This window comes from Salvelinus alpinus, chromosome 13, assembly GCF_045679555.1.
Source record: "Salvelinus alpinus chromosome 13, SLU_Salpinus.1, whole genome shotgun sequence".
In the NCBI taxonomy this organism is placed as follows: Eukaryota; Metazoa; Chordata; class Actinopteri; order Salmoniformes; family Salmonidae; genus Salvelinus; species Salvelinus alpinus.
In genome coordinates this window covers 10,746,488-10,761,989 of record NC_092098.1, presented here as the reverse complement: position 1 = coordinate 10,761,989, position 15,502 = coordinate 10,746,488, and the positions used below count along the sequence as shown (strand labels likewise).

The 15,502-nt window shown below is 42.1% G+C and overlaps 1 protein-coding gene across 1 annotated transcript; it reads left to right on the top strand.

The window, feature by feature from the left end:
* The first annotated feature begins 5,670 nt into the window (after positions 1 to 5,670).
* Positions 5,671 to 14,655, top strand: LOC139537063 (chordin-like protein 2). The gene is made up of 11 exons (XM_071337915.1): positions 5,671 to 5,845; positions 6,370 to 6,482; positions 6,746 to 6,839; positions 6,931 to 7,076; positions 7,337 to 7,430; positions 7,536 to 7,597; positions 7,891 to 8,059; positions 12,194 to 12,382; positions 12,453 to 12,641; positions 12,764 to 12,856; positions 13,175 to 14,655. The coding sequence occupies exons 1-11, from the start codon at positions 5,698 to 5,700 to the stop codon at positions 13,297 to 13,299; spliced, it is 1,422 nt and encodes a 473-aa protein (XP_071194016.1). The 5' UTR covers positions 5,671 to 5,697; the 3' UTR covers positions 13,300 to 14,655.
* The last annotated feature ends 847 nt before the right edge of the window (positions 14,656 to 15,502 follow it).

The window sequence follows — 15,502 nt, the reverse complement described above, 5'->3', positions numbered from 1 at the left end:
CGCCAGACCGGATCAGCCAGAGCCTTCCGCCAGACCGGATCAGCCAGAGCCTTCCGCCAGACCGGACCTGCCAGAGTCCCTCAGCCCGGACCTGCCAGAGTCCCTCAGCCCGGACCTGCCAGAGTCCCTCAGCCCGGACCTGCCAGAGTCCCTCAGCCCGGACCTGCTGCCCCTTATCCCGGAGCTGCTGCCCCTTATCCCGATGCTGCCCCTTATCCCGATGCTGCCCCTTCATCTAGGTGGGTTTAGTTGGAGGGTGGTCATTGGGAGGGGGATACAGAAGCGGGGAGTGACTATGGTGGTGTGGGGACAGCGTCCTGAGCCACCACCGTGGTCAGATGCCCACCCAGACCCTCCCCTAGACTTTGTGCTGGTGCGCCCGGAGTTCGCACCTTAAGGGGGGGGTTATGTCACGTTCCTGACCTATTTCTGTTAGTTTGTTGTATGTGTTAGTTGGTCAGGACGTGAGTTTGGGTGGGCATTCTATGTTGTCTGTTTCTATGTTGGTTTAAGGGTTGCCTGGTATGGCTCTCAATTAGAGGCAGGTGTTTGGCGTTCCTCTAATTGAGAGTCATATTTAGGTAGGTTGTTTCACAGTGTTCGTTGTGGGTGGTTGTCTCCTGTGTCTGTATGTATGTTCGTGCCACACGGGACTGTAGCGTTTGTTTGTAGTCGTGTACCTGTTCGTGCGTTCTTCACGTTATATGTAAGTCCATGTTCAGGTCTGTCTACGTCGTGTTTGTTATTTTGTAGTTTATCAAGTGTATTTCGTTTCGTCTTCGTCTTGTTTAATAAATATCAGTTATGTCATCGTACCTCGCTGCACATTGGTCTTCAGATCCCTCTCTCCTCTCCTCGTCTGAGGAGGAGGAAGATTTAGAGTATCGTTACAGTCTGCCTCATCTTCTGGGTTCTGCCGACTATTAGTGGCTCAGTTTGCTAAGTGACTGTTTCTCACACCGGAGACCCGAGTTCGCAACCGGGTCCTGACATCTCTAGCCACTTTAATAATGAAACATTTATGTAATAAATGTATCACTAGCCACTTTAAACAATGCCACTTTATATAATGTTTACATACCCTACATTACTCATCTCATATGTATATACTGTACTCTATACCATCTACTGCATCTTGCCTATGCTGTTCGGCCATCGCTCATTCATATATTTTTATGTACATATTCTTATTCATTCCTTTACACTTGTGTGTGTATAAGGTAGTTGTTGTGAAATTGTTAGGTTAGATTACTTGTTAGATATTACTGCATGGTCGGAACTAGAAGCACAAGCATTTCGCTACACTCGCATTAACATCTGTCTTTCCAAATCATGTCCAATCAATTGAATTTACCACAACTGAACTCCAATCAAGTTGTAGAAACATCTCAAGGATGATCGATGGAAACAGGATGCACCTGAGCTCTATTTAGAGTCTCATAGCAGAGGGTCTGAATACTTATGTAAATAAGATATTTCTGTTTTTTACTTTTAATACATTTGCAAAATTTCGAAAAACCTGTTTACACTTCATCAATATGGAGTATTGTGTGTAGATGAATGACGAATAAGGCTGTAACTTAACAAAAATTTGGAAAAAGTCAAGGGGTCTAAATCATTTCCGAATGCCCCGTACATGCCCTTCCCTTCAGTTGTGCTATGCATTTTATCGTTCACCCAGAAGCATAACTGAGTAGATGTATTCAAAATGAAAATAAACCGTATTTATCCTATGTATCTGGCAGGAGTTTGCTTCATCAGACGATGAGCTGGAGGCTTACCAGAATGGAATGAAGTGGGACCCCCAGAAAGCTGTTTACAGGCGCAGACTTGAAGTAAGACTGGAGACAAACGCAGTCGCTCACATTCACTGAGGAACAAAACCGAAGAGCAGCACAGGCCACTATGCTTCCCACAATTGAGTCTTGCTCCACCTTAGATATACTCACTCTAACAGTACTCTTTTGAGGTTGGGTTCAGAGCTGTTGCTTGAAGAAAGTTTTTGATGATGGAACCTGTCCACTGCTCTTCAGGAACAAGCTGCGTTGGAAGAGGAGACGGCCAAAAAGACACGGAAGAGGGCTGCTTTCTCCCTGCTCCAATTACCGTGACAAGTACAGCCATCTGATCGGCACCTCTGCTGCTAAGGATGCAGCACATACAGTCTTATACTCAGCTGGACCCTCCCCGGATTTTGTGTTAAATGCTCTACAACAAAGCTTTCTCTACCCTTAACCTTGTTCTGAACACCTCCAAAACAAAGGGCATGTGGTTTGGTAAGAAGAATGCCCCTCTCCCTACAGGTGTGATTACAACCTCTGAGGGTTTAGAGCTTGAGGTAGTCACCTCATACAAGTACTTGGGACTATGGCTAGACGGTACACTGTCCTTCTCTCAGCACATATAAAAGCTGCAGGATAAGGTTAAATCTAGACTTGGTTTCCTCTATCGTAATCACTCCTCTTTCACCCCAGCTGCCAAACTAACCCTGATTCAGATGACCATCCTACCCATGCTAGATTATGGAGACATCATTTATAGATCGGCAGGTAAGGGTGCTCTCGAACGGATAGATGATCTTTACCATTCGGCCATCAGATTTGCCACCAATGCTCCTTATAGGACACTGCACTCTATACTCCTTTGTAAACTGGTCATCTCTGTAAACCCATCGCAAGACCCACTGGTTGTTGATTATTTATAAAACCCTGTTAGGCCTCACTCCCCCCTATCTGAGATATATACTGCGGCCCTCATCCTTCACATACAACACCCAATCACATTCTGTTAAAGGTCCCCAAAACACACACATCCCTGGGTCGCTCCTCTTTTCAGTTCGCTGCAGCTTGCGACTGGAACGAGCTGCAACAAACACTCAAACTGGACCGTTTTATCTCCATCTCTTCATTCAAAGACTCAATCATGGACACTCTTACTGACAGTTGTGGCTGCTTTGTGTGATGTATTGTTGTCTCTACCTTCTTGCCTTTTGTGCTGTTGTCTGTGCCCAATATGTGTTTGTACCATGTTTTGTGCTGCTACCATGTTGTGTTGCTACCATGTTGTTGTCATGTTGTGTTGCTACCATGCTGTGTTGTCATGTGTTGCTGCCTTGCTATGTTGTTGTCTTAGGTCTCTCTTTATGTAGTGTCGTGTTGTCTCTCTTGTTGTGATGTGTGTTTTGTTCTATATTATTTATTTATTTATTCATTTTTAATCCCCGCAGGAGGCCTTTTGCCTTTTAGTAGGACGTCATTGTAAATAAGAATGTGTCCTTAACTGACTGGCCTAGTTAAATAAAGGTTAAATAAAAAATACAAAAATAGATAAACATACGCTAGAGGCCGACCAGGCATGGGTGAGTGTGAAGAGGCTCAGTATTGATTTTTATTCCTTGGTGCATCACATCTCCTCATGATCTGTGCTCTGTTCTTCGCATAACAATGTATTTGTCTCTCCCCCCTCAGTACCTGTGGCCAACAAAAGGGACACCCGCTCCATAGAGCAGGCCATGAATGAGATCCGGGCCAAGAAACGTCAGAAGACAGGAGCGGAAGACACAGGGGCAGGCAGCAGTACCACCTCCTGAGAGGGTTTTTGTGTGTGTGTGTGTGTGTGTGTGTGTGTGTGTGTGTGTGTGTGTGTGTGTGTGTGTGTGTGTGTGTGTGTGTGTGTGTGTGTGTGTGTGTGTGTGTGTGTGTGTGCGTGTGTGCGTGTGCGTGCGTGTGTGAGTAAGTGACTGAGTGTAAAAGAGAATTAAGAGAAAATGTGTGAGGAGCACAGAGGAAGTACCTCGAATCTGTACTTGTACAGTATTAACCTACAGTTGGCCTAGTACTGTATATTGAAAGACCCTACGTGTTTTCCAGGACATATACAATAGGTGAAACTCGTGGGTATGGATGGAAGGTTCTTGAATAATGTATGTCCTCTGTTCTAGACTGGTTGACATTTTTATATTCCATGTTCCAACCAAATTGGTAACTTGAAAGTCTGATAAGAGCATTTTCTCTATTGACATTCTTTCTGTCTACACCAGTGTCCTGTCATTTCTCCCACGCAAATGAGTCCCTTTCCCAGTGAAAGTATAGAGGATCGGAGCACAGCCATGAAGGCCAACAGTTGGTTGCTGAGAGTTTAGCCTTTGTCTGTTTTTGCTCTTTACAAGGAAAATAATTTGTTTTGCGACATCTAGTGGCAGTAAGGAATTACTGCATATTTTGTTATTGGAACGTTTCTGTGTTGTTTTTTAGTGTTTTTTTTTATGTAACCTTTTTTTTAACTAGGCAAGTCAGTTAAGAACAAATTCTTATTTACAATGACGGCCTACCGGGGAACAGTGGGTTAACTGCCTTGTTCAGGGGCAGAGCGACAGATTTTTTACCTTGTCAGCTCGGGGATTCGATCCAGCTACATCATGTCTTTGTTATAATTTCATTGTTGGTGTCGTATTCATGCAGAAGTGTCTCATTTAAAGACGCAAAAAAACACTGTTAGCCATCTCACTGCCTATAAATCACTGTTATGTAATCTAGTCTGGTCAAACTGAACCAGTGAGTCACACTTAAATGGGGATTGGAATGAGTTTTCTATGTTGTGTGGACATTGCTGTGCTATCATTGTTTTATTCTGTGTTTTTCCCCATGCCCTGTCTGTAAAGATTTCAGCATGATGGCATCTAGCAGTTTGAAAGTAATCGTTTTAATCCCTGTGTGTTTCCTGTATGTTTAAATAAATGCTGGAGTAATGTCGAATAATAGGCTTTCCTCTCGTGTCCCATAACATTGCAGTGTGTTGGTAGCCCAACTAGGCGCGTTCGCCTTTTAGGAGGGTAGATATCTTGAGACAAAAATACATTAGGCCTAAAAGTATCTTTACATATGTTTTACTGCTTTGAGACCTAAAAAATACACACTGTCATTTCTAACTGTGCAATTCTCCAACACGAATTACTGTGCGTCGGCCCTTCAGTCTTCATCTCACATCTGCAAATTATCTTGACAGTGAAAGTAAGCTTCATATTTTTCACTGCCATTTCAATTTCTCGACCATTGGACCCAGTTGACAGTTGCCGTGGCCTCTCGCTGACGTCTGTCATAACGGACCCTCAGACTTTGTGTCCCTCCACCGCCGCCCGAACGCTGGTCGTTCCGTTGAGCAAACAGAGCCACTAGCGCACAGGTCCCATTGTGATCCAGTAGGAGCTTCGTTCTCCCTATTGAAAGATCTTATCTGCCTTTGAATCTTTAACAAATGAGCAGCAGGCTTTTGTCCGCAAAGTCATCTCATTTCCATTATGACATCATAGGCTCCCATTTTTATTATGACATCACAGGCACCCATCCCGTTTTCATTAGGATGTCATCGAAATGTCTAGTTGGGTGTTGTTGAACATGTTTATTTTAGGGCTACTGTGCATTTTAGAGACAAAGTAAGTTTGCTTTATGTCTCCAATGAATTATTTGACAACATAGGGTTTATTCCTACTGTAGGCCTACTTGAAAGCCAACACCCATAAGATAATTTAATATACTTGTATTAATTCCCATCCTCTATCTGTGAAAGCATATGATTCCAACGTCCTGACGACCTGAACTTTGACAGCATCACGTCATTCATTTCACCCCAGTTTATAAATTGGCGTATTCTTCCTGTAGGAGGCGCCTTCGTGAAAACCAATGATAAATTCGTGATTTTATGGGGAGTTTCACACTGTCCTGGGGTTTGCTGTCGCAGTTGCTGCAATTCAATTTCATATTGACAAGCAACATGAAGCATATTTTCTTATTAATTTGCATCCGTTTGTTCGTTGGTTGTGGTGGTGATGTTATAAGAACAAGGAAAGGTAGGACGGACGGTCTGCAAATCTAAAGTTAAATCGTTACCTGCAACTGATGAAATGCGTCTATGATGTAGTTAAAAACAACATTTAACATTCTGAGCGTTACTATATGAATACACAACAACCGCTACTTGCGATGATATACGCTTGTGTCATTTTAAATTTTCTGACTTTCATCATTGCAACCAACTTTTTTTCTATATTTGGCAAGTGTATACAGTGCGTGTATTTCTGTCCTATCTATAAGGTTAGTGTAGTATTCATACAGTAACATGTTTCAGAACTTTGTTTAACTATCTTTATTCCGGTAGCGTTATATTTTGAATGATATAACCACGTAACATAATTTCTGACTGCGCATACTGATTTTAATTCACGTGTGTTTTGCCAGTAGACAGTTATTCTGACAGGTTTGTCAGCCATGGATTCATTTTCTGTTTTTGAAAACTTCTGCTTTGCTTCATATGGTAAACACTTCAGCTCAAATAACTTCTTACCTTCCATCTTTCCCTTTTTTTTGCACCCAGTGTCTTCAGTTTTATGTACTTTCAAAGAGAAAACATACAGTCCAGGAGACAGCTGGCATCCTTATCTGGAACCCTTTGGATTAATGTTTTGTATGCGGTGTTCCTGCACTAAGGTACTGTACCCATAGAATTAGAATACGTCATTAGTCGGTTTAGTCTCATCTGTAGGTTAGCTTAATACAGTATGAAACCACAACACTGTCATATAGACTACTGTATCAAACTGTCTGAATCTGAGTGATATTGGATCGTAGGCTACTGCATGCAGAGGATTTAGGCTACACGCTCTCTATAATATTAGCAGTCGCTTGAAAGGATTTTGGTGGGTGGGATTTCAAGGTATGCCTGTAAAACATGTACCGTTTCCCTCTCTTAGACAGGCCATGTGAAATGTAACACAATTAAGTGTCCTACTCTGCGGTGTGAGAACCCAGTGACTGACTCTGAGCAGTGCTGCCCTCGCTGTACAGGTAGGATCAGACATTGCCATACAATACAGCAAGAACAACATCCTGCTTTGACACTCACGTACATTTCTTGTGCTTGCCATTATCTCCTCAGATGAGCCTAGGATTCCAGCTGGCCTGAGAGCCCCGGTGAAGTCCTGCAAGTATAATGGAACTATCTACCAACCAGGGGAGACCTTTGCCAACCACGACCTCTTCCCATCTCGCCAAGCCAGCCAGTGTGTCATGTGTACATGTTCTGTAAGTCACACTCTCTCTTTCTGTAGTTTATGGTGTTGTTCTTTGACAATGGAGGCTTTGACGTACTGCTCATTATTCTGAGAATGTAACTGTGAGTTTTTCCTCGTGTGTCATATCTGACGACTTCCATATGACCTAGCCATAATACTGGAGCTGTTAATGTAGCTACAATGCCCTGTGGTAACCAATGCCCCCCTATTCTGCAACGTCTGAAATCCCTTCTGTCTCTCCTTCACCTTTTCGTCCACTGTTGTTTTTAGAATGGAAATATCTTCTGTGCTCTGAAAACTTGCCAGCCACTGACCTGCTCCTCACCATTCTCAGTCCCAGATACCTGCTGTCTAGTGTGCAAAGGTGCTAACATTTGATTTCTTGCCACATCAGATTTGCATCATACTTTCTGTTAAAGTAAATATCAAAGTAAATAAGTATGTCTCCTGTTAATTTCTCTGTGTTTAGATGGGGGCATTAATGGGTACTCATCGGTGGAGCATAGAGGCCAACAGTTGAACCGAGGCGTTGTATGTATTGTTCTGTTCATTTATTAATGACTCTAGTCTTCTAGAATTGTAAAACCATCATATCCCCCCAAAAAAACGACAACTAATGTTTCATCTTCATTTGTGAGACATGCAAATCAACTTTGATGAAAACGCATGTGGATTTGAGGGGAAATATCTGTACTGTCCATGTTCTTATCTACCTGTTACTGTATTTTAAAAGGGGGGGGTTCAACTCATTGGCATTGGGACTGCACGTGAATCTAAAATAACCCCGTAATAACTGTGTCTATTTGTGTCCGTGAATATACAAGAGGCATTCATTGGACCAGTGTGCTGGAGAGCAGCTCCAAGGGCGCTCTGTCCGTTCTACTCCATCCACAGTCAGGGGTACTCCCAGAGGCCTGAGCCTGCCCAAACTCCACTTCAAAGGTGCTGCAGAGACCACCGTGAATTTCCTGCTGCAGAAAAACCACCAGAAGGGTGAGAATTTAATGACAGCCCTACATTGATAATAGACTTATTGATAATTTTCCTATTTTCATGGCCTACAATAGGAGACCAGTTCTCTGGTCATTGAGCAGTCCATGTAATACAGTTTTCCACAATTGTTTCCACACGTTTGCTGAATCTTTGGGCCATTTTCCCAAAACACAAAACCACAAACACAAAATGCTCAACTCTACAAATCTCTAGCAAAAGCAAACACTGCATTCAAAACTGTTTTATCTCTTTCCAAAATAGTTTTTTTTGCATCAAAATCATACACACACGCATCATTTGAATAGATCTGTCTACCAACCAACAACACACTGATGTGCTTAACACAAAACACTACTATGAATATCCCATCAGTAGATTTATTCCTTTTGCATTTTCAGTGTTACACTGTAGCCGGTTGTAAAAGATTGTTACAGTAATGTATACCTACTCAAATATACATAAATAAACACACACAAATGCAATACCGTCACAAAAACATTGTCATTTATTTCCAACACTTGTGTTTTATATATAACACTTTCCATACCCAACAGGAGAAAACCAGGAAAAACATTCAGTAAGATAAAGGGTTTTCTGTACAAAAATAAAAAATGAAAGTGGCTCATTCTTTCAAAACTCTAAACACAAAAACACATGCAAAATGTAAGGGAAAAGACATTAGGCTGCATCCTGCCTCCTATTTGGGTCTGGCCACAGCACCTCATCTACAGTCGTGGCCTAAAGTTTTGAGAATGACACAAATATTAATATTCACAAAGTCTGCTGCCTCAGTTTGTATGATGGCATTTTGCATATACTCCAGAATGTTATGAAGAGTGACCAGATGAATTGCAATTAATTGCAAAGTCCCTCTTTGCCATGCAAATGAACTGAATCCCCAAAAAACATTTCCACTGCATTTCAGCCCTGCCACAAAAGGACCAGCTGACATGTCAGTGATTCTATCGTTAACACAGGTGTGAGTGTTGACAAGGACAAGGCTGGAGATCACTCTGTCATGCTGATTGAGTTTGAATAACAGACTGGAAGCTTCAAAAGGAGGGTGGTGCGTGGAGTCATTGTTCTTCCTCTGTCAAACATGGTTACCTGCAAGGAAACACGTGCCGTCATCATTGCTTTGCACAAAAAGGGCTTCACAGGCAAGGATATTGCTGCCAGTAAGATTGCACCCAAATCAACCATTTATCAGATCACCAAGAACTTCAAGGAGAGTGGTTCAATTGTTGTGAAGAAGGCATCAGGGCGCCCAAGAAAGTCCAGCAAGCGCCAGGACCATCTCCTAAAGTTGATTCAGCTGCGGGATCGGGGCACCACCAGTACAGAGCTTGCCCAGGAATGGCAGCAGGCAGGTGTGAGCGCATCTGCACGCAGAGTGAGGCAAAGACTTTTGTAGGATGGCCTGGTGTCAAGAAGGGCAGCAAAGAAGCCACTTCTCTCCAGGAAAAACATCAGGGACAGACTGATATTCTGCAAAAGGTACAGGGATTGGACTGCTGAGGACTGGGGTAAAGTCGTTTTATCTGATGAATCCCCTTTCCGATTGTTTGGGGCATCCGGAAAAAAGCTTGTGCGGAGAAGACAAGGTGAGCACTACCATCAGTCCTGTGTCATGCCAACAGTAAAGCAACCTGAGAACATTCATGTGTGGGGTTGCTTCTCAGCCAAGGGAGTGGGCTCACTCACAATTTTGCCTAAGAACACAGCCATGAATAAAGAATGGTACCAACACATCCTCCGAGAGCAACTTCTCCCAACCATCCAAGAACAGTTTGGTGACGAACAATGCCTTTTCCAGCATGATGGAGCACCTTGCCATAAGGCAAAAGTGATAACTAAGTGGCTCGGGGAACAAAACATCGATATTTTGGGTCCATGGCAGGAAACTCCCCAGACCTTAATCCCATTGAGAACTTGTGGTCAATCCTCAAGAGGTGGGTGGACAAACAAAAACCCACAAATTCTGACAAACTCCAAGCATTGATTATGCAAGACTGGGCTGCCATCAGTCAGGATGTGGCCCAGAAGTTAATTGACAGCATGCCAGGGCGGATAGCAGCGGTCTTGAAAAAGAAGGGTCAACACTGCAAGTATTGACTCTTTGCATCAACTTCATGTAATTTTCAATAAAAGCCTTTGACTCTTATGAAATGCTTGTAATTATACTTCAGTATTCCATAGTAACATCTGACAAAAATATCTAAAGACTTTGTGGAAATTAATATTTGTGTCATTCTCAACTTTTGACCACGACTGTACATCACAAGCCATGTTCTCCCTGGCTAAACAGCAGGGAAAGAATCTTCTGGAGTGACGGATCCAGCCGCCGAAAGCCCCCACATCAACTTCACCACATGCATCCTCCATTGCCTGGAGAAGAGGCATGCGTGTGAGGGGATGGCGGTCATACACCTTCCATCACCAAAAAACTCTTCAATTGGATTTAGGAATGGGGAATATGGTGGGAGGTATAGAACAAATTGTGGGTGGTCGATGAACCAGTTGTGGACCAGTGCAGCCCGGTGGAAACTCACGTTGTCCCAAGAGACAACATAACTGGACTGCTCTGGTCCACCCCTCTGCTCGGCTGGAATGAGGATGCCATGTAGTGTCCAGGAATGTGATGAGAAGGGCGGTGTTGTAGGGACCAAGGTTGGCATGGTGATGGAGGATGCCTTGCTGGCTAATGGCTGCACACATGGTGATATTCCCTCCACGCTGTCCAGGGACATTCACAATGGCACGGTGGCCAATAATGTTCCGTCCCCTTATTTTGGCTAGGTTGAAGCCAGCTTCATGAATGTAAATATAAACGTGCAGAATTGCAGCGGCATCCAGCTCCAAGACTCTGAAACAGACAACAAGACAATATGTGACGTAGACCTAGAGCAATCAATTTGGTGAGGCACAATACACTGGATTACAGTACTGTAATGTGTCTATACAGTGCTGATATGATAGTATCAGTATATAGTACTTTCTTGCGCATATTAATAGCGCTGTTCTTTAACCCTCTGAGTTTTGCTCAAATGGCACCTTGTAGACCCGTTTCATCCGGATTCGGTTGCGCTGTAACACACGGTCCAATGTTGACGAGCCCACCTGGTGAATGTTATTGTATATTGTGTTGTCTGCAATTATGTGGTTCTGGATTTCTCATAGTCTAATGGTATTGTTTGCCACCACCATGTTCACAATAGCGGTCTAATGTTCTGGTGTGAACGGTGTCTTCCACCATGGACTGGTCGTCTCTCAGTTCTGCAAAAGATCCACAAATATGATATGATTGGTTACAGTAAGCTAAAATAATCTATTTTCTTTCAATATGAAATAACATTACTGTAACATTGGCTAACAATCACTGAGTAACAAAGGCCCACTGATATGTCCGACTGCAGTATACTACAGTATACATACATGAAGAGCATAGTGTAGATGGTAGGTAACTTACCGGTTCTCATTTCTGAATGTACGGATGATGTATGCAACCGTGTAGCGGCTCAGATTGGGCTGAACTCTCTGCCCAGCCTCCCTCATACTCAACCTATGGTTGAGCACATGGTCAATCAATGTGGCCCTGATCTCATCTGAGACAACTGTCCTTCCTCATCCTCCTCTTCCTCTCCTCCTTCACCTCTAGCTCTTGCTTTACCATTGACTTCCATTTTCCTCCAAAACAGGAGAGCTCATCTGTGGCCTTTTACAGTGCTAAAGCGCTGATTTCTAAGTGAACAATTCAGCAACTAGTGTTTACACCTGTGAGGAGTGGGTGTTGCCAATTAGTGTACAGAGCTTGGCATTGTGATTGGCGTTGCTTTCCAAAGGGACTAAAGAGATTTTAATTTTGAATGTTGTGCCTAATGTAGAGAACTGTGTAGTGTTTTGCAAAAAGTGTGATATAGAATTGAAAACTGAGTGTAAAGCAGGAATTGTGCTTGCAATTTTGCAGACTTGGTTATTAAGGGATTTGGTACATGAGTTTCAGGTTTCTGTGATTCGCGTTTCAAGTTCCAATTTTAGTGTGTAAACAATTGGGGGAAACGATATAACCCTTACAGCTGTGTGATTGTAATAATATTTAATACAAGAATATATATGTTTTTATTTTTCTCTCAGCGTGTCAATACAGCAGCAAGACCTACTCTCATGGTGATGTGTGGCACCCGGTCCTGGGGAAGGTCCTGGAGTGCATACTGTGTACCTGTAAGGATGGCATACAGGACTGCAAACGCCTCGCATGTCCCAGCCAGTATCCATGCCAACATCCCATGAAAACCGAGGGGAAGTGCTGCAAGATTTGTCCAGGTAGTTATGAGCAATTATTTGAACCATAGGTTTTGACAAGACAAGTAATCTCTCTGTTTCTTGCCCCTAGAACTTAAAGCTGAGAGCAACAGGACTGACTGTTACATGAACATGAATCTTGGACCTGACAATAACAACCTCTCGGTGTACAAAGTTAAGCCATCGTCAAAGGATCAGACCGAGGACACGGTTAGGATAATTGCTATTGAAAGTCAAGGGACTGCTGAAGTTGAAGTGCAAGTATGGAAGACTGTAGGAGGTAACTATGAGGGGGGAGTATTAGAGGGCACTAGCATGGCAGTGTTAATAACAAAGTTACAGCTGTGGATTACCTTACTATTTGGAATATCACCCATTTTTCTGTATTTTCACTTTTCTCAGGAGTTTTACAATTAATGGAAACTGGGGAAGTTCTGAAGAAAGATCTCCTAGATAATCCAGATAACTACACCTTACTGGCAACATTAGATGAAGGTGAGTTTATCCTATGTTTTCCGGTAATTAAAAGTAGAATAGTCCTCTAGTTATAAATCTTGTAATCCTTTTAAGTAGAGCTTTTCTTTGCCAATGTGAATAGTTGGACAATACAGCTCAAACCATTTCTAGACATAAGGTCATAGACTAGACATATTGTAGACCAAAGGAAATTGAATTTCATTTCACCAGATTAAAAAACAACTGTTTGTCTCTTTGTCAGTGACCATCTTGTTTCCTGCTGGGGGGAGTTGTTATGGGTTTGTATGCTTTTTGTCTGCTGTTGGATAGCAACACGTCTTTGTTCTTTTTACACAGAGACTTGGAAAAGATTCAAGGAGGAAGAAGACAATCAGAAGAGATTTCCCAATCCCAGGACCTGTGAGGATGGGATCAGGGAGGTAGTGAGGTTCTTGTACCCAGACCAGCTGTGCTCATCTTAACTTTCATTCTCTGTCTTTGAAGTTACATATTCACTACTGAGGACATCAGTGGAAAATGCACAGCATTCATATCTATTTCATTAAGCATGAAGCAGAGGATTGCTTATTGGTTAGAGAATAACGAGCTTTTGTTTCTTTTTAAATGTCAACATAACTCATAACAATGTGATGTCCCATATTCTCAGTAACAACATTGTTGGTAGCATTTTGGTAGTAGAAGACACAAAAGTAGGGGAGAAAATACTTTAAATTCATTGCAGTTATATCTCATTTTTGTTTTATGGCATGCTGAAATACAGTAAATCTGGTATTATGTAAAAATACAGGTGTACATGTATATATTAGAAAAATACTGCCAACTGGCCATAGCATGTTTTTATAGAGTAGACTATTTTTACAATCACTTTACTGTTCTGCTAAATACTGCTGTTTGAAACTACATGCCTTTTCAGAATGTACCAAGAAATATTAATCAACATATTTATTGTAAATACAAATATGTTAACATATGTAATTTTGGCAGAGCGTATAACATTGGTTCGTTTGATATGTTTGTTTGTACATTATGTATACATTTGAGTGTGTACTGGAAGGTCCGTGCCTTGCTTTAGCTCATTGAGCTATACACTAGTGATTTCTGCAGAAAATGTGGGCTTGTTACCTAATCATTGTTATTGCCCTGAAAAAGTGTTTGTATGTATTTTTTTCATGAGAGTGGTTACATTGGTTTGGTGAAACCACTTTCCATTATGTTCTCTGATATATTTGTCATTATGCTAGGTCAGTTTTCTACAGGCGGATTTTCCATATGATTCTGTGCGATTTCAGTACTTGATGTACATCTTTCCCGTTTGCACAGTTGCAAGGCGTTCTTGCACGTAACGACGAGGCTAAAAGTGATATTGTTGAGCTCTACCTGAGGCAAGAATTCCAGCGCAAGACAGGCTCTTGTTTCTCCTTGGACTATCCTCCAGTGAACACAGTCGACCAGGAGGATTATGCCTGTCATTTGGATTTGTTCTCCGGTGTTATAGTTTGTTTTCTCAAGGGCTATAATGGCCTAACGGGGATGAGCGCAACAATAGAGCTCTGTTCATTTGATTTGATATAAATGTAGGTCAGGAGTTGGAAGGACACCAACATTTTCCAATAAAGAGAACTGAAGAAGAAGAGATGTCTCCAGGAGGAATAATATTGAAAAATAAGAATAATATTGATGGAGGCCCCAGTCTTTTGAAAAAGAGGTGTAGAGCACAACTGTAACAGGATTGTCAAATAGTTAGACATAATTTGATTATTTGCAGGATGTATAATCTACCAAAACCAAGAACAATAAACCCTTGGTCTTTAAAAATGGAGGTTATTATTGGTGTTTTTTCTACCACATCAAATAACTATTATGACAGGTTACTGAGAAAGTATGTCATTACTGTTCTACACACATTGAGAAGCTGGCTTATGATCACATCATCTGAAGTCCATGTTTGCCGTTGAGTTGCCCTGTGAACAGCTTGTCAACAGGCTTGTTTAGGTCAACAGGTGTAAAAAAATAAAATAAGCCCCATTGTCATTGTGCCATATTCGTTGCAGTAGACTAGCCGTACACAGAGTCCTGTCGATATGGGAGCAGTGCACCGACTTGTGACTAATATCCCTCCTCTGTGAATTTCAACAGTCCACTCTCTCCCGTCACAGCCACAATGACTCATTGTGTTGGCCTCACACATTGCGCCAGACAGTGCTGCACATCTCTCACTAAAGGCCTGACAAAATATTTTGAAACAGAAGACCCTCAGTTGTAGACCTTAATAGTTTCACAATGAAGCTGTGATTTATTTCTGCTGGCTGTTGGACTTGACAGTTCCTGGCAATATATTTTTTGGAGAGGTTCAAGGTGGTCCTCCTCAATGAAGAAGGTAGATGTGTCCCTTTCAGCTTCTCCATTATAAACCCTTCTCCATTATAAACCTTTCTCCATTATAAACCCTTCTCCATTATAAACCCTTCTCCATTATAAACCTTTCTCCATTATAAACCTTTCTCCATTATAAACCCTTCTCCATTATAAACCCTTCTCCATTATAAACCTTTCTCCATTATAAACCCTTCTCCATTATAAACCTTTCTCCATTATAAACCTTTCTCCATTATAAACCCTTCTCCATTATAAACCTTTCTCCATTATAAACCTTTCTCCATTATA

What these genes read in the sequence shown, in the direction of transcription:
- LOC139537063 (XM_071337915.1), top strand. Translation starts at nt 5,698, where the DNA reads ATGGGGAGTTTCACACTGTCCTGGGGTTTGCTGTCGCAGTTGCTGCAA. An exon ending in GTGCTGCCCTCGCTGTACAG is followed by an intron (nt 6,840 to 6,930) that starts GTAGGATCAGAC and finishes TTATCTCCTCAG; the next exon opens with ATGAGCCTAGGATTCCAGCT. An exon ending in GCAGAAAAACCACCAGAAGG is followed by an intron (nt 8,060 to 12,193) that starts GTGAGAATTTAA and finishes TTTTTCTCTCAG; the next exon opens with CGTGTCAATACAGCAGCAAG.